Below are 22,728 nucleotides of genomic sequence, written 5' to 3'. Positions count from 1 at the left end.
GGTGCTCGAGCCCCGAGGGAACACAGGAAGGGTTGGAGAAAAGCCCAGGATGATGGAGGAGGGCAGAACTCTGGGAAGCAGGATTTCCTGCCGTTTAGGCTCTGGGTGCTAGGATTGCTGCTCCGAGGGGACAGCGCTGCAACTCCTCGGCCGCGGGGCCTTGGTGACAGGCGCACGCCCCGCCCTTTCTCCTCCCAAGACCTGCGGGCTTTTGTTATGCAGATGGCGGCGGGAGGCTGAGCCAGGGGAGGAGGGGTGGATGGGGAGGAGGAGAGAGCGGAGGGGGAGCAAAGTGAAGCTCGCGCTACCAGCCTCCTCGCCAACGTCACATTGTGCGAGAGACAAAACCCGGGCGCGCCGGAGCTCACACGCGCACGCACACCCAGACGACCTGGTCGCCTCTTCTCTGCCGGCGCTGCCGAGAAAGCCAGCCCTGCTTTCCCTTTCTGGGGCGCGGAGCTCAGCAAGCTTAGAGAGCAAGCTACAGTCAACCCAGAAGGCGAAGAAAGCCGGCGGACAAGCCTCCTTTCTCCGCTGCCTGCGCAGACTAGCGCGCCCCATCCCCCGCCCGGAACTCCGATCTCTCCCACCCCACCCCTCTGGGTTTCGCGCGGACAGCGCCCTGAGCCGGGTGTGCCCCCAGTTTGGAATCCACGTTTCAGCACTTCGGACAGCACCCGGGCGCCCCGGCCCCTTTGGGTTGGCTATGGCGAGCGTTCAGCAGGGCGAGAAGCAGCTTTTTGAGAAGTTCTGGCGAGGAACCTTCAAAGCGGTGGCCACTCCTCGTCCCGAGAGCATCATCGTTGCTAGTATCACGGCCCGCAAGCCGCTGCCAAGGTAATGACCTCGTTCTTAGCAGGGGAGACCCAGAAGGTCCCCTTTTCTGGCCTGTTCTCCAGAACCCTGAAGGGTGGGTGCAGACAGCTGGGCCAGAGCGCCTATCTTTTCTGCCACTACTCGGTATCTCCCGCTGGAACATGGGAACTAATTGCTTGTAAGGAAGAAGCTAGAGAGAAGTGTCAGAGATTCTTTAGGGAGGAAGGAAGCAATACTCAGCTTATACCCCATAGTTTATATGCAAGAGGTTTCGCTTTCTGAGGGTGGGCGGTGCGGCTGGGGTACAACGTGATTGAAAAACTTTTCTTGGTATCACATAGCTCAGAGGGCAGGGGGCAAAGGGATGATGGATCCGGAGTAGCTGGGGCGATTGTTGTACAAGAGAAGATGAAAACTGAACCAGCTCAGACAGTGTTGAGAAGTGGCAGCACATTTCTGTCCTCAGCTCAGAAACTAGCGAGCTCTGAACATTTTGACAGAAAGCCCATATGCTGTTTCTTCAAATATACCCCAAACAGCACCCTCCTCCACGCATTTTTGGCTTCTGCTGAATTCTCTGCTCTCCAGCATCCAAAATCAGGAGTCTGTGCTCACGAGTCAGGGAGGAAGGAGCCTTCCAAGATCGCGAAGATGGTCTTGGAAGAGTTTTATTTGGGGTTTTCAAGAATCAACAAGATTGCTTGGAACTTGGGAATAAGAACACATCCTTGGATGGTAGTACAAATGAGAAGGGAGCATAGGGTAGAAATGAAAGGCAGGAAGAGGAAGAGCAAGGTATGGGATGAAAGGAGAGGAGACTGGAGGAAAACAGAAGCGTTCCAATACAGAGAAAACCCAATCCTTTTCATAAATTATTCAATGTAGAGGAGTTTGGGAATGAGAGGAAGAAGGCTGTGCCTTCTTCAGGGAAAATTAAGACCATACGAAAACTCATCTTTGCTACTGCTGGGTGAGTGGTTCCGTGGGTAAAAAGGAAGCAGGAGTTGCGGGGGGGGGGACCACTTGGAGGATTTATTAATCCTGGCAGACTGCATTAAGGAATAGATTGAAAATATGTCTGGAAAAGTGCTGTGAGCAGAATGCTTGGTCTGCCACAATAAAATCTGAACTTTCCAGTGGGTGTGAGGTTGAAGATGGATACGAGTCATACCTGGAAAATCAAATCCATACTGAGGAACTTTTTTCCAGTAGAACAGAAGCTCATACCGCATTTTTAGAAAAATGGGATGTCCCATGCTGGGAACGGGGATGAACAAGAAGCATGACAGACCAGTAAGCTGTAGCAGGCTGCAAACAGCAGCCGGTATTTGCAGAAAGGAAGGAGGGGGCAACCCCCAGTGCATGCTAAATGGGGAAGGGGAACAATAACATCAAGTGTCATTAAAAGCTGATGCTGCTCTGTTTGGAAGGAGGTTCTTTGTAGAGAGTTTTGACGTCAGCAGTTTTATCTTCCTGGTTGTCTGCCATCCCTTCCCACTTGGAGTGCGCCTACTGTTGGCTAGGCAGGTGCTGCATTGGCCAAAGAAAATGCCCTTGTAGGAGGGACTAGGGGAAATTTTATTGGAGACCAGAAGTGTGGCATTTGGTCCAGTCTTCTATCTATTTTAGGGATAAAGAGGGAGAAAAGAAAATTCAGAAAAGTCTGTATAATGTCTACTGGTCCTGGTAATTTCATGGTCTGTCTATCTCACATACCCTTTTCTTGGTTATGGTCTCAATCACATTGTCTAAAAAGGAATTGTCTAAAAAGTCTCTTAACCCTCATGCTTTCTGCGGCTTTAGGCTATTTCTAATTTAAACTGTCTGAGACATTTAATCTGTCCCTGACACATACTACACACACAGACACACTCTCCTGGTATCATTTCACTATTGATGTCTTTTTTAATGGCCTGGGTCTCATTCCCCCTGAAAACCACCCCTAAGGTAAAAGTCTGAGCTATAAGCCCTCTGTTTATGTTATGCTAGAAAGGTCCTGTTCCGTACTTCTGTGACAGATGTGGCCTTTCTGTAGGACAGATTCCATCCATAGATGTTTCTCTAGGTTTGAGGTGAAGAGTGAGCAGGGAACATTTGCAGTCAAGTCCTCAGGAAAGGCTGGGATTGGGTTGTCTTTTAACAAAGTGGCCCTAAAACCTGAACCACTCCATTCTCACCCAACCCAGCCACATCCAGTAACTGTCAATTTCCACTTCCTATCCAATGTTCTATGCGTATATAAGGGCAGAAGCCCCCTGTTTCCAAAGAGGAGTTTTTTTTTTTTTGGTTTTTCTCCGGTACCGGGAACCGAACTCACGACCTTGCGCTTGCCAGGCAGGCGCTTTGCCACTGAGCTAAATCCCCAGCCCCCAAAGAGGAGTTCTTGGGAGGAAAATGGACTGAGGGTACTGGCTTAGCACCAGCAGAGCCCCAGTGATTTCCTTTGGAGGCAATCTGGGGACTGGGGCTCATTAGAAATGCTAAAGTCCATGAGTCAAGCCCAGCTCACAATCAGCAGACCAGTGCAAGTAACTGCAAAAAGCTGGAGGAGGTGAGAGAACCACTAGCCAGTCCTGTTGCTTACATTACTTAATATTTGCTTGTAGATAAGCAAAGCTCCAGGGGTGAGCTTCTCTAAGATATTTTAAGTCTGTCTCTGAGGCTAATTTAGTGGAATGGTAGTTGCAATTTGTTGATTTCAGAGCAACATGTATACATCATACAACTGCACTCCAAACAAATCCCCCTCAGCACTCCCCTGCCTTCCTGTCCCCCTTTGTGAGGCATACTTGATGAGGCGATACCTTTATAATGTCTCAAGTTGCAAGCAGCTGTCTGACTCAAATGTCAGAACAGTAGAGCAAAGTAGGAGACAGTATATCATAACGGTTAAGGACTGACTTTAGTGGAAGACAACCTAGAACCCTGTACTGGTTTACTGAGCGCCCTGAGAAATTAGCTTTACCTCTCTTAGTCAGCTTGAGTGTAGAAGTAATAACATTTGCTCCCAGAGACAGTGCTATGAGGACTGAGTCAGTTAAGACACTCCCTACACTGGAGGAGGACAGGGAGTGCCTGTTTGATAGACATCCTTCCTATAACAAAGAATAATAGCTGGGAGGAAGTCAAGAGTTCCTGTGGTATGTGTTTTCCCCGCTTACCCCATTTCTCTTTCAAATAATGCTGACAGTGAACATTTCAGGATTTCAACTCCTGACAGGCAAGTACATTGAGATGGAATTGATGGATTGGGTGGACTGGAGGGTGGAACTCTTAATTCCTTTCCAGCAGGAAAAGTTAGCTGCTTTTTTCATCTAGTTAAGGGGAGGGGCACCATGAAGAGGTATTTGGATTCTGAACTGATTGGTACAACATCCTTATGGACTGTACTTTAGGTTTGTATAAGGAAGACCAGGTATGTCAGTCAAGTAAAAGCTCCAACTCCTTGCAAAGTCACAACTTTAATTGGTTTTATCAAATCTACAGTGACTGTATAATTTATAGCCCATATGAAGAAATTTTTATGAATGAAAAAGGGTTGTTTTAAGAATGATTTCAGTGTGGGAAAATCTAACAGAGATTATCGGAGGCAAACGGGCTGAGGGGTATCGCAGTCAAACCTCACCCTGTATCAGCTGGATAGAAGACAAACATGAATCAGTAAGATACCTGACCTGTAGAGAGACCTCTTTTATTATCACCAAAGAAGAGTAGTCACGCTGCGTGGTATTAGCTTAATTCCCTTTGTTAATTGCTTAGTTTAGAAAAGTTTGTACCTAAGAAGTTTCAGCTCAGGAAAAACCTAGTGTTTGAAGCCAGTTCAAAGCATAACAATCATATTGACGAATACTTGTAGCTGGAGACTTAGTGAACATGTAAAAATCATTTGAAATTAGCATATGAATTGTTTGCAGATACATGAGTGTTTGTAAAGGGTTAGAACAGGGGCCCCCTTACATGGAGTAAGCATTCCCATTACAATTCTTTTGGCAAGCTATTAATTTTCTTCGAAAATCCTTTCTATGCAGAATAGTCCAGAAGCAGACTTCAGCCCAGTCCCTGTCCAAAGGATCATAAATTCCAAGCATTGGAGATTTTACTGCACCACAGGAAAGATGGCCAAATTGTAAGGCAGAAAAAATGCCTTTGAACCATTTAATTTGAGACTCCCCTCGGTGCCAAGAGATCGGTTAGTGCATTTGTGCTGACTCCATCCTGGGGAACAGGGTGAGGGACAGTTGGGAGGCCCTTTACTGATGACCTGTGATTAAGAGCCAATGTCCTGAGGGGCGCACACAATGCTTGCCCCCGTGATGAAGGACCACTTTTTTCCAGAAGGGAGTGTTATTGTTTGGGTCAATCATTTCTCCATCTGAAAGATGAAATTTGTTGGCTGGGCCACAGGGGTCAATGGAGGGGTCATTTCTGGTGTTCTTCCGTGTTCCCTTTGGCAGACGTGCTCTCTTAGAGAACCAGGATGTAGGAGATGTTCGGTGAATATGGAGTGCTCTGATTGAATGAGTACACAGGTCCAAAGCCAACAACAGGTTAGCTCTTTCCCAGCCCCACGTCGAGTTCTGACTTACACATGGGGGATTCTGATCAATGTAGCTGAACAACACACATGCTACAAATAGATTCGACTCTCCCTAGTGTCAGAAGGAGGCTCCCTAGATAGAGACGTCTGTCGGGCTTGGTGAGTAGACATTAGCTAGTACAGTAGTGGGGTAGGAGGCTAGACCGAATAACACCTGAAAGTGTTTTCCAGGCTGATGAGGCTCCATTATCCCCACCTCCACTCTGCACCACCAAAAAGGGGGCATGTTCCTAAAATCCTAACTCCTGCCATGAGGAAAGAAGGCCTGGTTGTGTGTCTTCTATACCATGAACACTTCAGGCATGCTGCAGGGGCACAATAAAATTTAAAAATACTCTTTCTTTCAGAGTGGCTGCATTTACCTTCCTGTGAGGTAGAAGAATTCACAGGGGCTTAGCAAAACTGGAGCTCACTAATACCTTTCCACTAAGACTTCCTCTGGGGTGTAAAAGAGTATTTTTAAGACAGAAAATAGAATGGTGAAGAGAGGTTGGGGTCCCATGTCAGCTCAACTTAGTCTCAACCGCTGCTTGGCCACTTCCTAGCAGGGGGAATTGTTTATCACGTGAACTCTTTGGGCCTCAGTTTACCCAATATACAAAATACTCTTCTCAGAAAAACAGAGAAGGCAGAAACCCTCAGTGAGGAAAGGAGTCTCTCAGTTATATTATACACAGTATGTCTTTAATTATCTGACTCATAAAATGGGTGTGATTTTTCTCATGGGGTTGTACTGAGGAATGAGTGGGATCATTGATATAAAAGAGCACAATGCCTGGTACTGACTAAAACTTCCACAAAGTAGGTGCTCTTATTGCTGTATCACGGGCCTTATAAGGGGTTGCACAGGGAGAGATGCCCAGCACCTCCCTATCTGAGTTGGTGATATTTGCTTGTGACACTCAGGCCATTGCCTCTCAATGTTTTCAATGCTTTGTTTTCATTTTTGAGTAATTCTGGAGTTTCCTAAATAGCCCTGGGAATCTAGAGATAGGAGCCCTATGGCAAACTAACCAAAAAAAAAAAAAAATGTTTCCTCTCACTGTTTGCAAACACGAACCATGTATGATAATTTTGGCAAATGACTTGACCTTCTCAATCTCAATTTTCACATCTGTAAAATGGGGCTAACAATGACAACCACCCCCAAGAGGCGCTGAGAGGACCAAGTGAACTAATTCATGAAAAGCGCTGCTCGACACAAAGGAAGGGCTCCATCAAGGTTAGCTCTTGTTACTAATAATAAGTTACAGTTTTTATTATTACTGCATTCCAGGCCTGGCCAGGAGGAAAAGATGAATGAAATGTATTCCATTCCTTTTAAGGTGTTGGAGTTTCACAACGAAGATAGACAAAACATTTGCAACATGACATCAGTCTTAAGCACTATAATGTCAATGGAAATACAGACAAGGGAACGTGGAAAAACAGAGAAGGCAGAGACCCTCAGTGAGGCGAGGAGTCTCTCACTTATATTATACACAGTATGTCTTTAATTATCTGACCTGTAAAATGGGTGTGATTTCTTTATTTCACCAATTTTAACTACCAATGCAAGGAATAACCAGAGGGGTCTGCAAGACAATTTCTTTTTCCAAGAGAAAAAGCAGTTTAAACCACTTGTATGTGGGATTGTCTGCTAATGAAAGGGAGCCGAGAGGGGAAGAGCCCATGTAATATAAAATTTCTAACTTCCTAGCTGTTGGCTCAAGGATGCAGTCTCTGGTGTAGGCCATCATGTATCTCATCCTTCATGGTATAAATGTAGCAAATCTGAAATTCAGTCTCAAAAAAAAAAATCTAGTCTCAATCTGTATCCCTTGAGCAGCCATTGAAGACAGGGGGATTGCAGTGAGCCCACAAATGCCTGAGATAAAATTAACCACAGGGGAGTAATGAATGCAAGAAGTGGAAGAAATTGCATTTAGTTGAAAACATTAAGCTCTACTTTCATTCATTCACTCATTCATCAATTCTATTGAGATATTACTCAAGATAGCAGCAAATAATGGTCAGGAAGTCCCTGCTCTTGTGGAGGGAAAAGATAGTGGAGAAATAAATAAATAAATAAATAAATGAGTTTTAATGAAGAATAACTCAGGGGAAAGGAACACAGGCTAAAGAAAGGAACTGCTTCGCTGGATGGAGTGGTCAGAACCTGGACAAAGCAATGGAAACAACTGTGAGGATAATTGGGGGGGCATGTGTTTGAGGCAGAGGGAACAGCAAATGCAAAGGTCCTGAGGTAGGAATATGCTTGGTGTGTTTGAGGACAGCAAGGAGGACAGAGTAGCTGAAGCAGTATGCATGAGAGAGGAATGACTGAAGGTGACTCCCAAGATGGAGGCAGGAAATAAATCAAATCAGCTTGTTAAGGACTTCCCAGGCCCAGGGGGCTTCTGTCCTCTTAGTCAGGGTCCTGAGTCTGATCTGCTCCTCTAGAATCTTCCCTCCTGACTCCGATACAGTCGGAAACTTGAGTAGCAGTGGAAACTTAGCAGTGGAAATCCTCCAGGTGTTCTGGACAAGCGTGAAATTTGCAGTCTCTCTGATGCGGATCTGTCAGATTAGGAAATTGAAGAAGACACTGTTTAGACTTCCAAATGGCAGTGGTAGATTTTGTTCCCATGGCAGCAGCAAGAGTTTGCTGTCTTTCATGTCAACACATGCAGACCTAGGCTATCCTTTGTGCGCCCCGCACTCCCTCGGAGCCTCAGTCTGCTCTTGCTCTCCTGCTCTCCCTCTGTCTCTCTCTTTCCTCCCTCCACTTCCCATTGGAAATTTTGCTGAGGGAGCTCCCATATGCCACAGCCTGTGTGCGGAGCTCCGTGAAATCAAACACTGAATTAAGATGTCATAGAGACAAAGCCAAACCAAATACAGGAACAATGCTGAACCCTAAAACAGTTATTAAGTAATTCACATCTGCATGTGTCTGTTCAAAACAAATATTAAGATCCTCTGGACGCCAGTGTTTCTCATCCAGAGAATCCCCTAGTTGCTGGATTCCCAGGGCTTAGATCCTGCTGACAGAATCGCTGAGCAGAGACACTGATGGATCACTCTTCCCTTGCTTCATTAAAAGTTAAGCTTAGGCAAGTGAGCTGGAATCTTATGAGGCAGTTATATTCCTGCAGGAAAAGAGGGGCCGTCTGGGCCTGAAATGTGTGTCCCCGTGGTGTGTGCACACACTCGCTTGTGGGGAAAGTGTGTGCAGGACTCTTTGTGATAGAAAGTACCCAGTCCTGTGCTGAGGACTCTAGCGAGGCATCGTGGAGACCCTGTTTTACATCTGAGGAAGGTGAGGCTAAGAGCATAGAAGTCACCTGTTCACGCATGCGTGAGTGTTGAGAGTCAGAATTGGATGAAGATCCTGAGGTCTGGTCTTACGTTATGGTGAAGTCCGCTTTGCAGAAGAGGAAAAGCTGAATCCAGCGAGCTGGAGCGGGATTTATCCAAGGTCACACAGCTTGCAAGTGCTGAAGCCAGGAACTGAACTGGGGTCTGCCAGCTGCAAGTGTGTTCTTCCCTGTTGGCTGTACTTCCTGTTGCTGTGGTTTGTGCTGTAAGGTTGTGGTGGGTGTTTTTGTTACATTTACTCCTCCTGATTTATGTCCAGTCAGCTTAGGCAATCGCCATTGTTATAACGCCCTCTTCTACCACTCATCGTAATGCTGCCATCCTCTATCCTCAGCCCCACCATATCCATTCTCCACGAAGACCCAGAAGAACCTCTTTGAAAATCAAGTCAGAGCCTATAAACCTTCCCTCCCCTCATCTAAAACATTTCATTGCTTCCCCACAGTTGTTAGTATACACACCTGGCTCCCTGATAAGGCCAGTACATTTCTTCATAATCCAGCCTCTGCCAGCTTCTTTAACATCATTTCTAAAATTTCTCCCTTTTCTCGCTCTTTCTTAGCTGCACCCTGTTCCTTTTAGTTACTCAAATTTTCCATATTCCTTCCTGCCACAGTACCTTTCCACATACTGCTAGAAGAGCTCTCACTCTCCCTGGTGCCTAATTTACATCCATTCTACATTCAGATCTCAGCTGAAAAGCCAATTCTTCGGTGGCTTCTTCCGTAAATCTGCATATTACATCACATACTTCATTACAGATTTTCTTATTTCTCTGTTCTCAGAATTTTTGTAAAGGATATTGATTTGAGCACCTGTTAGTCTTTCCTAGTAGATTAAGCATCATGAAGACAGAAACTGTGTCTGTATGTTCACTGTTGTATTTCTTTTACCTAATATATGACACAGGGTGGTGGGCAAACAAGTGTTGGTAGAATACATGAAGTGTAGCATTTCCTCTTCATCAAATCACTTTCCTACCTAACAGGTCAAATCTTCTGCTATCGTTTAGATATTGAGAACTTCACAAAGACCATGTGTTAAAGGCACGGTCCCCAGTGTAGTGCTATTGGCAGACCGTGAAAACTTAAAGAGGTGGGGTCAAATGGGAGGTCTTCCAGTCCGTGGGGTGTGTCCTGGAAGGGTGCTGTGGGTCCCAGTCTCTTTCTTTTCACTTCCTGCCCATGAGGTGAATAGGTTTGCTCTGTTATGCACTCTTGCCATGAGGTGCTGTCACAGACCCAAAGCAACAGGTGCAACAGACCATGGACTAGAGCCACAAAATTGTGAGCCAAAGTAAGCCTTTTCTCTTTAAAAGTTGATTAAGTCTCTGCTGTACTAATACAAAGCTCACTGGCACAGTTCGGACAGAGAAGTGTTATTTTCTTTGATCCACAGGAGAATTGTTTGAGTTACTGAGGCTGGGGACTGCTTGTTCCACTCCTTGCACCATCTAGTACCTAGTACCATGGTGCTTGGTACTTGTTGAGTGAATAGCCAGTGAGGATAACACAGTCATAAGCAGTTTGAACAGATAAGGAAATTCAGAGACTTACAGAATTACAGTACCCAAACAGAGGTTAGTGGGACTTTAGAGATCTTCTAATCCCCCTATTTTACATGTGGAAGACTGAAAGGGGTGTTTTATCACGTGAATACTAAAATATTGGGCCAACAGATGATGTCTCTAATTTATAAATAAATATGTACTGGAGTTTCATTCTCAGATTTTCTTACTGGGAGGAATATGAGAACCAAACACTATGGGGCTGTTGATCTAACTCAGCTCCTCTTTCTGCAGATGAGGGGATTGAAATACCCAAGAGGGAGAAAGAAGCCCAAGGTCTATGTCCTGAGTGAGCCTCAGGGAGTTCTGGGTTCAGTGAGGTGGTGCTTGCCACACTTCATGGCTTCTGTTTGTACTTCTCTGTGGGAATCAGGTGATTAGACACCTGCTCTGTCTTGCCAGCCCTCCCCCCACTGTGAGATATGGCACCCTGCCCTGTAAGGGCCTCCCATGGCATATGCTGCCCGATGCCTGGTGTGGGGATCCTGAGATGGCCATCTGCATCCAGCCTGTACCTGGCAGAGCAGGTGAGCAGCTCTGGCTATTTCTGGGATCAGATTTCAGGGCTTTCAAAAGATAAGAAAACAAAAAATTTTGTTTGGCCAGCTTCCCCACCCTGCTTCTCCTCCACTGACCAGGTGACAGGTGATTCTGGAGCTCAGCCCGCTTCTAGAGAGGGGGCTGGTGTCTGAGCAGTAGTGCAGAGTGGGCTAAAGGCCTTATTTATCATGAGGACTGTCACCTGTAACAGGAAGGGTGAGACACCATCATCACCACAACACCTTCCAATGGTGATCTGTCTACAAACCACTGTCACATAACTATGGTAAAGCTGGAAGGCCCACCAGAGGGGACCTTCAAAGCCTCACATACAGCCTCATCACTCTGTGTGGAGGAGCTGAGACACAAAAACCCAAAGGGCATTGGCGGCTGCAACAAAAAGTGAATCCCAGAGCTACAGCTGAAATACGGGCCACCCGACACCAGTCTCAAGACAACACACCTTTCAGAGTTCCCTGGGGAGGAAGTTGAAAAGGTCATTTTATTCCCACTTTATCAATGGGAAAATAAAGTTCAGATATGTGGGATAATTTCCCTCAAGTCAGACCATGAAATAATGGTATATTGTCATTGTTGTCTTTAAACAATTATCATTGATCTCGTTTAATTCTTATGACTGTAAAGCCATTTCATGCCCATTTTACATGTGAAAAAAAAAAAACCTTGAGGTCTTAGACCCCGGATCCCTTGACTCCAAATTCAGTGTTCTTATCCCACAACATTTATGTCTGACTCCAAGAGCGTATGTACTGAGCATGTCATCCACGAACCATCTCTCACCACTGATCTGGGCTCCACTGCCATAGTGAGCCCTGTTAAAACATCAGGGTGCAGCTTACCAAAGAGGACCAGCATCATGCTCTTTCTACGTGCGCGCACATACTCTGTGTCTCTTTCCTGCAAGAAGTTCCTTCAGAGTCGCATCCCTTTTAATGCCCATGGGTGAGATTAGAGTGGAGCCCTAAAATGGAAAGGAGAACTCAGAGCTCAGGAATCTTAGGAGGAAACACCACGGACGCCATCCCGGGTAGGACCAGGTTGAGGGGAAATAGGTCCTAAACTTCAGTATGAAGATAGTGGGTCAGGAAACCTTTTATCCATGGGTAAACAAAAGTCCTGGCTATGTGTAGCTCACAAAAGAAAGGACATGTTGGCTAATAGGAGAGTTGGGCCAGCCTGAAGCATATTCTAGTCCTACTTTGCCTAAGTCTTCCTTTTGCAGAAGGAATCCAGCCTGGAGTAGGAAGTCATTTGACCGATGTCTCCCACTTGATTCACACCACTGACAATGGGTTTATTGCAGAGTGGATGCTAGGAAAGACAAAACTAATACAATTGCTGTGTATTGGTGGTACCCACCCACACTCCAGAACACTGGGTGGATGCTCCACCCTGGAGCTATGCTTGTTATATCATAGATAGATAGATACATAGATACACAGATACATAGATAGAGATATATCTTTTTAATAAATCAACCCTCAAACTGTCCCCAGTGGGACCTGGAGATTGTGGTCTCAGAGTTCCTGACACAGGGGCTACTACCTTGTGGCTTGGGAAAATGTCATTAAAGCCACCCTATGTTTACTACACCCACTCTGGTTCAAAGAGTGATGTTCCCTTCCCCTTCCCTGGAAAGTCTTGTGCTTTGCACCATCCCCACACCTCCAGTCCTCAAGCCTCTGGACAGCATCAGCTCTCATCCTCCAAGCCAATATTAGCTACATGCCGAGGGAGGGATGCTATACAGTAAGAATAGTTCTGGATCTGTGGTTAGCGCTCCATGCACTACTAACTAAACGACCTTGGACAAGTCACTTTGCTAGCCTTTCTCAGAGTCTTCATCTGTGGGGACCTAAATCTCTAATAGGAATTGTTGATTCCTGTTATGACTTAAATATTTGAAATGGTTGCCTTTGGTAACTTACATGCATGCTCAAAAGACAGTCACTTTGATGGGGAGAGGTGGGATGTAAGATGACATTGAAATTATACCTTGATCAAAAGCCTTAACTTTAGAACTCATGGACTCTATTCTCTAGTATGCGTATGGAAAAAGTAAATCCTAGCGGGAAAGATGTTTGCCTGATGTCATACACTAAATAGGAACCGAGATCTCTTGACTCTCAGAATTCATTTCTCTGCCCCACTGACCACATGAATCTTATTTTTACAATTCCTTCATCAATAAAAAGGATTAATAGTAACTACTAATCATAGCTTCTATTTGGCCAGCACTAAGTAAAGTGCTGTATTTATGCTCAACTCCCCTTAGCGGTAGTTCAATACAATGATTCCCATTTTGTAGATCAGAAAAGGATCAGAGGTGGGTAATCTGCCGACACTCACACAGCGAGGCAATATCAGAGCTGCAATTTGAACCTTATGCTGGTAATTCTTCCTAACTCTTACTGGGAACACCTGTGCTGCTATTCTTCCAACATAGAAAGGAGAGTCAGAAAAATTAGGAGCACCATATGGAACCGAGGAAGTTCCTGACAAGCTGTTTGCACCTGCCAGCATGTGAGGTGTCACAGTGGTACATGGGAAAGAACATGGTTCAGGGTATCTGTCCTCTGGCACTGTCCAGTGGTTCTATTTTGGGACTTGCCAATATGATGCTGTGCTACTGTAGTAGCCTCCCTAGAAGCAAGTTTCCCTTCAAAGGACAAAGAGGCAAAGAAAATAAGTCTTAAGTGAGAAACTTGACACTTACAATTGCAACATCTGCCCCAAACTGACCTACATAGGTGCAGTCATGACAGGATGGTCATTTTCCACATCTATATCACTTTCATGTTTTTAGAGAAATTGGTTCATAATCCACCCCTTCACCCATTTGCCATACATTTACCCATGATCCTTTTCTACTTCCACTTATTTATTTACCTACCACTTAGTCATCTATCCATCCATCCCTCCACCCATCCATCTATCCATCCATTCCCCCCATCATCTACCCTTTATCCATCTGCTGATCAAGGAACCACTAATTTATTCACTCATGCATTTGTAATTTCACCAAACCATTTACTTATTCTTCAGTTGTTTGTTCCTTTACCCATTCTCTGTTTTCTTTGCCATCCATCCATCCATCCATCCATGCAAACATTTATTAAGCCTCTATTTTGTGTCGTTCTTCACTACTTTGTGATACTGTATTTATGGTAAAGTAAGGTTTATTTATTTCACTTAACTGATGATAAGAAGTAGCTTCTCAGATAATTTCTTTTTAGGATCACCAGGCATAAAGCTGGTTGAACTATCTCCCAATCTTACCTTTTCCCAGGATAAATAAGAGCCATTTTAGATTTTCTTTTCTTCTCCAAGATTTTTTTTCTACTATAGAGATTTACGTGATTACATATTTCATTCATCTCAAAAACAAAGACTCACAACAATACCCACAATTCTTTTTTAAAATTTCCACAAAGGGATTTCACATCTGCCTTCCCATGGTTCATGCATGACTTCATCTAGAGTCAAGCTTCTGCCATATGCAAAACCTATCAATAAAAGGTCTCTATTCTCAGTTTGCTTATATCGGGGCATAGAAGTCACGTTCATAAATACTTAACAATTAGAAAAAAGAGAAGAAGTTAATATTGTCAAAAAGGAAATTAAAGTCAGAGTAGATAAAATGACTTGCTCAAGGCCATGCAAGCTATTAGCAATGCCATGCAATTTTAGCTACCTCTTAGTCGTGAACTGAGCTCTGTGTTATGCAATTAATAGATATCATTTTACTAAAACCTTACTGCAGCTCTATGTACTGTAAGCCGTTTCTTTTCTTCTTTCTTTCTTTCTTTTCTTTTTTTTTTTTTTATACCAAGAATTGGACTCAGGACCTTCCACTTGCCAGGCAGGCGCTTGCACCACTGCGCTATACCCCCGGCCTCTATGTACGGTAGTAGATATCATTGTCCCCATTTTATAGACAGTGAATGTAAAACTCAATGTTTAAAGCAATTTGGCCAGAATTATCACCTTGTATGATCAGAGCTAAGACTACAGCCCAGCTATGCTTGCTGCCAGGTGAAACTTTACACTGACTCAAAGTCCCAGAGCGCAAAGTGGCAATGGGGAGGTCCAAGCACTCTCCTGCTTTCAGATGTCTGGATGATCACTGCAGTGGAAGCACAACCCAAGAGTGGGTTCAGCTGAAAGAGGAAGGGTCTGCCTGGAGGTGAGGCTGCCCTCACGGGGCTAGGGGATGTTGCTGGGTTATTGATGGTTCCCTCCTGCACTGGGAAATCACTCAGAAAGAGAATCAGCAGCCCAGCCAGAAAGTGCTTCCCAGAAAGAGGATTATCAAACCATCCATGAAGAGGAGTAACCCTTCTAGACAAGGTGACAAGAGAGGTTATTGGTTAACCGTATGTGTTCTTGCCAGAGCTAAACTCAAAGAGGGCACCCCAGAGGGATATAAATTGAATCACTAATGTGTTAAGTGTGGGGGGAGAGGGATAGACATTTGTTAAGCACCAGGACTTCCCAGCCATATACACTTCCTTGTATTTGCTTTATGAGTGATTGATCGAAAAGTATATTGCATGCAAGACCAAAGGCCCAGAGAGGTTATTTTATTTGCACAGGGTTATCCCAGCTTGGTACAGCTTTGGCCATTGCTTATCAGTCCACACATGTAACCATAGAAACATCCATCATCCCTGCTCATGTGGCACCTTTCTGTTCTTAAAGGTCTCTCTCTCTCTCTCTCTCTCTCTCTCTCTCTCTCTCTCTCTCCCCTCTCTCTAACAGACCTAGAGGCAATCTCTTTCTACTCAGGGAATTCTTTCTTCTTTTGTGTTTCTTCAAGATTCTTTCCTAAGTCCATATATCCCCTTCCCCTAAGGACTTTGAATTTTCCAAAAAGCAAAAGCTAAAACACTTTCATGTTCTCCATTTCAGCCCTGAGATATGCTTCCCTGAGGCAGTGAGGGTAGTTAGAACTGATCACCTGCTTAAATGGTAAGAAAAGAAGTGCAAAGATATATAGAGAAAAATATCCTCATAGATCCATACCTCAAAACAGTGTCCCTTTGCATTGCAATATCTCCTTAAAGTGCCTCAAGCTTTTGAGATGGGGACTGTTTTTATCTCCAGTTTACTGAGGAGGAAGTTGAAGTGTTTGGATATGATGTGACTTTCCCAAGGTAACGTAGCCAGGAAGTGAGTGACCAAGCTTGTAAGATACCTATAGGCTGGTATTCAACCATCACGTCCTACCATATATCACCTAAAATTGACTTGCCTAAAAACACTCAGAAGATCCGCAGATGTGCTGATCAGAGGATTAGTCAGCATCTATATTTTGTGGGCACCTCCTCATGCATGAAAATTTAAGACTCATGTAGTTCAGTCTCTGAGATTACACTCACTACCAAAGACAAACGTTCAGAGAGGAGAGAGAATACCTTAGACTACTAACCAACTTATAGGGCTAGGTAGCTGAGTGGGAAGCAGGAAGGCAGAGCTCCATAGAAGGTCAACAGCTACAGTCAATAGGTAGTGATTACCAGAAATGCTGGGCTGAAACAGATTCTAAGGTTATGCCTGAGATCAGTAGCTGAGTGCTTTGATCAATTAATGATGCCTGTCATTGGTGCAGGAAAGGGAGGGAGTAGTAGGTATGCTATGTGTTGATCTTTGGGGTGGAGAGGATGCTACAATGTTTGCTGCAGCATGTTAGTGTCATGCTTTTTGTATTCCATATTTCATTTAATATTCATTGTAAAATCACCTTTCCCCACAGCCACACATTTTGCTGATGAGAAAGCAGAGCCTCAGAAAAATGACGTCACTTGCCCAAGGCTCAAGAAACTAGTCAGAGGCTAACCAGCTCTGATAATTACTGTTAAATACATAAAACATTAAGTTGATGAATAGAAATGTCAATAGAGGAACAGTGCTGGAACCTGTTAATTAGTGGGTGAATGTATATATTTGGCCACAGGGTTTTGTCTTATTTATTGCCATACTTCCAGCAAGTAGCACTGGGTTCAGGATGTAACTGATGCCCAATACATATTTTCTTAGAACTGTTAATAGACACTGTGCTAGACACCTTGGGGAGGTGGTCTCCAGAATAAGAGGTTTGGCTTCACATGTAATGGAAACACGTCTAGCTCAAGATTTGCCACGTACCAGGTACACACTAAACACTTGAATCAATGAGTGCTAGAGGAGTTGGTCACTAAGTAGCATTTAGAAGACAAAAGGGAGACATTCTTGGTGAAGACAAACCAAAGACACTCTTGATCTATCTCAAAGGATGGAAGGGGCCCAAGGACCAGCCTGCACACTGCTGATTCTCAGACTGCTAAGCTAAGGGGCATTTCGCCATCTCTTCAGGCAAGTCAAAGATGGATGTCCTGCGCCCAGGAGCTCTTGCTGGCTTTGTGTATGGTCTGCAGGGTGGTGGGAGGTTTTGAAAGTTGGGTGTGCTACTGGGCTCTGGACTCAGTGGCAGTGCAATCTCAGCTTTGTCTTGCCTGAAGCACCGCAGTGTCAGGGGTAAGGCAGAAAGCAGAAGGGAGGAGTTACCTCAGGGAGCCCAGTTGTCTGTTGCCATGCCTTTCCCCAGCTTTGTCCTGCCTGTGTTAAGTTTAAGGATGCTCAATCTTACCTGAAGGAAAATTGGTACACCATCCTGCATTTCTGAAGGATCTCAAATTAGTAAATCAGTGTGAGATAGGAAGAATTATTTCTTTCCTTCTCACAGGTAAGAAAACTAAGACTAATAGAGCTATTGATACCAATAATGACAGCAGTACATTGTAGACGTTATGTTAAACATTTTGCATATATTAATTTTGCATATACTTAATTAAAGCCTCAATCCCCTGCAAGACAGGAGGATCCATAGCTCTATTTCACAGATCAGGAAACAATCTTTAGAAGTCAAAGTGGGTCAAACTCAGTGCCATCTGATCCTAGGGCCCATGTGCCACAACTGTTGCGCTATCTTACTACCTTGTCCATTAACTTATTCATTAACAATTCCCATTTACGTACTGTTTCACGTTTTCCAAAAACTTTACATATTTTGCAAATGCTGTTGCATTGTGCTCTAGTACTATAAGCTGGGTGGAAGAGATATTTTTTCTTTACTTCCTTTGACAATTCAAAAATAGTGTCAGTCCTTGGGAAGGTACTTCCCGCTCCGCTTCCAGTGATACTTTGTGTGGTATTTATGACTCCTAATACTCTGTACCTGGTACAGTGTGTGTAGAATCTGATAATATGCACAATCCAGCAAAATAACTACTATATTTTCTTATCTTTCACTTCCCCAAACTTCAATTTTATCAACTTTAAAATGGGAGGAAGTAACTTTCCTTCAGGGGCACTGTGAAAATTGGAGGTGATTCATTGGAAAAGAGTCTAACACATCTCACACATCAAAAAAAAGCACAATACATTGTTGCTACCCTACTTCACACCTAGAGTTATTTTATAAGGCTGAGCAAATACGTCTCTTGGTGATTTTCCTGAAGGACAGGCATGAATAATTACCAAAGGACTGGCTGGAGGTACGCTAGTCATCTGTAACCAAGGAGTACCACAAGTTTATTTTTAGCATCCCCTTCTAAACTTTTACATATTTAGTTCCTCAAACGGAAGCAACTCAGGCCTAGGAGTTGTGAAGTCTCTAATATATTTGATGGCCATGGACCCCGTGTTTCCAGGGAGTGACTGTGTACTGATGATCTTGTGTTGCTGGTCTCTGTTTTGGGAAGGCTAGACCAGGGAGTTAGCCAGGATTGGGGTAAATTGTTTCTAAGTACAAGAGGCCACTCTGGGAAACAACAGAGAAAATGTATTTACCATCGGAACTTAGATTTTGTGATTACAAGTCATCTAGCCATGCCTAGCTGTATCCTTGGCAGTGCAGATCCTATCTTAGGTGGAAGATTAATGCTACCCACAATGATGGGACTTGTTGGCAAGTGAAGAACTTGGTAGGGAGTGCCCCTGGGGAGGTGGCAACTCCCTCTCTTCTCCAAACCTCCTTTTTTTCTGATTTTTTTTATTTTATGAAAAAAAGTAAAGCAAAATTTCTTAACAAAATATTAGGAGTATAACAATAGTTATACGTATAAGATATGGATATAAGATATGGGTATAAAAAATTCTCCAGTTGATATTAGCACAAACCTTCCTTTTCAATGAACTAGGAGAACTCCTTGTTCCTTTTTATTTTGGAACAATTTCTTCCCATTTTACAGTATCTATTGTACATTTTAGACCTTATTTGCTCTTTCAGTTTCTCACACCAGGGAGACAATACAATGTTTACACACGTGAGTCTGATTTATTTCACTTATGAGTATGGACTCAAGTTGCATCCATTTATCTATAAGAGTCTCAAGTTTGTCCTTCATTACGACAGAGTAATATTCCATTGTACAGAAAGATTGCATCTTTTATCCATTCCTTGGTTGATGAGCATTTGGTTTGTTTCTAAGATTTAGTTATTACAAATTGTGCTGCTATAAACATAGGTGCACATATATCACTGTAGTATGATGTCTAAACCTTTTTTTAATGAACGCTTTATACTACTGAAATCAATTCCCAGCCTTGTCTTTCTTCCAAGGAACATTCTGTGACCATGTGAGGTATCTGCTAGTTGTATATACCATGGAAACACTTTCCAGATTTCCTTTGGCATATCCCAATCGCCAGGCTTTTAGAGCTGCTATTAAGTGAAATAAGGGTTACTTGAACACAAGTGCTGTGATACAACTGCAAAAGTCCATCTAATAACTGTGATACTTAGTAAGTGACCAATGGATACACTGTGAAAAAGAATGATTCAAGTCCACGGCAGACTTGAGCAGGAAAACATTGGATTTCATGACGGTACTCAGAAAGTCATGCAATTTAAAAGCTAGGCACTGCCAATTTCTGAAATATTCTATTTTTGATTTCTCAACCACAGCTGACTGTGAGTAATTAACATCTCAGAAAGCAAAACCACAGGTAAGGAGGTGTCCACTACATATTGTTATTCCCATTTTGCAGAGAAAGAAATCCCCTAAAACAGGAAGTCTCCTGTCAAGATCACACAGCTAGAAAATGCTAGAGCCAGGATCTGAAAACCATTTCTAAAGCCCATGCATCTGACCGTGAGACCACACTGCCTTTGTGAAGTACAACTTTCAAAGTGTGCACTTGTGTGTGTGGGGGGGTGGGTGTCAAACATGAAGACAGACCAAATGCTTAGCTCGGTCGCCTGTCACATCACTGATGCTCACTAAGTGTTGGTTATAGAAAGAATACAATACGAGCAAAAACTAAAGTACAATAGGGTTTCTCTTTGATCTTTACAAGTCATTTCCTTTGACTATTTTTACCTTTTCAGGCTGGTATCCCAGTCATTTGCACATTCAGTGAACATGTTTACTGAGTGTATTTTATGTGCTGATCAAGTGCTAGGCACTTGGGATATAAGGATACAATAATACTCTCCCTCCTCTGAAGCAGCAAAGCCAGGGAGTGGGAGAGATTAATCCTTCCAAATTCTTGGAGATTCTGAGAAAGGGCATCAGCCTTGCTAGAAACTTCCTGGCCAGTTGGAATGGAACAGGAACCCAATTGATGAAAGGTCCTGCTTCCCATTTTCAAACCCAGAAAGTATGTGGATAACAGGGATGGAACTTTTATTATGTATGTCTCTCCAGAAAGATTTTCCTTTCCTGTATAAAGACAAACCCACAGTCTTCTCCGTACCACTCAAGGACATGATAAATACAATTATACTTCTGTTATTCTGGACACCGTGACTGGTGCAGGGAATTGCTTCTAGTTAGGTCAGTAGGAGAAGTAATCTCTGCCTTTCCTTGGCATCACACTCAAGGGACAGTATCTGTTCTCCAGACTCTGGCCTTGAGGAAGGCCATGCTGGACAGGAGGAGTGACGGTAATACCAGCATTCATGGATGTTTACACCAGTGCCAGTGTTTCTGCTGTGTGGCTGAGTCCTGTGTTTGAATTCTAATACTTCACCCTTACAACCATCCTATATAAAGCGGGTACATTTTTATTGCCTTCATTTTACAGTTGAAAGATCTGGAGCTCAGAGCAGTGTGCACATTGATTCATGGTCACAAAACTAGTAAGCACTGAAGCAGGAATTTTGAATCCCAGGGACTCATAATCACCATTCCACATGGATACCCATCATCTCTGATGGGTAATTCTGGGTCCCAGGAAGGAAGGGCGTATGTGAAGATGGCTAGACTTAGAGTAGAACCATGGCAAGTTAACTGAACCCATTCACTTGAACTGTGCTTCTGCCTCCCCTCATCCTCCACGGCCAATGTTATCCAACCAAAGCCCAAAGCCGAATAGCTCGGCACACTCTTGGTTCTCAGCACATCCTAAGCCCCAGTCACCGGGGCTCTAGAGGTGTATTTCATTCTTTGTTCTCTCAGAGACATCCTGCGAAAGCTTGAAGTCAACAAGTGTGTAGATTGCTGTCACAACTGAGGACACGCTTATACATATTTCCAGTTTCTATACCCTCTACTTACTTCCTCCCCAGGAATTGGAGATTTTTAAGCAGGCCAGCCAGTACAGGTTAGAAGAGAAGAAGTCATAAACTAAAAATGAGGTGACTGCAGTACAGGGATATCCAGATATGGCTAACACGTTATTCCCAGAACAGCTTCAAGAGGGAAACAATTTCCAATGGACTGGTGAAGACGAGAAAGACAGCTGAAGGTCTTGTTCCCCCAGATTCCCTAGGGGCTTGCCACCGTGGCTTGAGGCCTGTCATCTTCTCATTTCCTGTCACCTTCACGTATCATTGTGTCCCTCCATGTTCATATCCCCTATGGGGGCTCTCAGTACCCTGGCCTCTATCCCCTCAAAGCCCTCTTAAGCACCCTACCACAGAGAAAATACTGAATTATGTTTCTTTTCTCTCCATAGATGATGATAGCACAAAATTGCGATATGAAAGAGTGATCAGGATATACAGGCAAAAAGTATACGGAATCAAGTTTGATAGATGTATTTTAGGATGTTAACTCATAAAAACTAAATTATGCTCCGTATTTTGGGTGTTTGTGGGTTTTCTTGGCTTTTACATGTTTGCTGTGTGTTATTTACTCTCTTCCTCAAAACATACCATCTTGATCGTTACTCTTAAATTTTTATATTATTTTTGTTAAAGAAGATCTCCAAACTTGTGTGAGCTCCAGGCTTCCCACACCTTGCTGATTTTTTTTTTTTTTTTTTTTTTTGGCTCTTCTCCGGTACCAGGAATCGAACTCATGACCTTGTGCTTGCCAGGCAGGCACTGTGCTACTGAGCTAAATCCCCAGCCCCACCTCACTGATTATATGCCTGCTTTTAAGATTTTGAGACCATAAGATCGGACTTTGGTGTTCCAAGGATCCATGGTTTGCCACCTGCTGAGCTCTTAGGAGGCGTGTCCCTCCGAGCCATTCCGCTATCCACCTCCTATGAAGCATTGTTTGTTAGGGCATCACATTCCTACACGTCACAATCCTAGAAGTGCCCCCATTGTGCCCAACCATTTGTGGACCAGGACTGCAGGCTCCAAGAAAGATCAGAGGGACATCTTGTGCAACTTGGTATTTTAACAAAACAGTAGCTTCCGATGGTAGCTGCTCCTGAGAGCAGAGGGATCTCCAAGGAGCCCTGGGTTTTTTGTTGGTTTTTTTTTTTTTTTTTTTTTCAGATTTCTACATTCATTTGGATTTCTGTTTTCTATCCTGTGGCTCACAGGTGCTGCAGGCAAAGTATCTTCTTCTTAGCAAAAGGCAGATCAGAACGAGGAAGGGCTCCAATT

The 22,728-nt window shown here is 43.8% G+C and overlaps 1 protein-coding gene across 2 annotated transcripts in view; it reads left to right on the top strand.

The window, feature by feature from the left end:
- The first annotated feature begins 355 nt into the window (after positions 1–355).
- The window catches only part of Srrm4 (serine/arginine repetitive matrix 4), a 154,892-nt gene continuing 132,519 nt past the window's right edge, over positions 356–22,728 (top strand). For both annotated transcript variants that reach the window (XM_013520453.1, XM_013520452.1), the window contains exon 1: positions 356–837. In XM_013520453.1, coding sequence (XP_013375907.1) covers positions 707–837 — 131 coding nt within the window. In that variant the 5' untranslated portion in view covers positions 356–706. The remainder of the gene's footprint in view (positions 838–22,728) is intronic.

The sequence above is a fragment of the Chinchilla lanigera genome, unplaced genomic scaffold, assembly GCF_000276665.1.
Source record: "Chinchilla lanigera isolate Chin_1 unplaced genomic scaffold, ChiLan1.0 scaffold00054, whole genome shotgun sequence".
NCBI classification, from domain to species: domain Eukaryota; kingdom Metazoa; phylum Chordata; class Mammalia; order Rodentia; family Chinchillidae; genus Chinchilla; species Chinchilla lanigera.
Note: the sequence above shows the minus strand (reverse complement) of the source record. Positions and strands in the feature narration are given on the sequence as shown.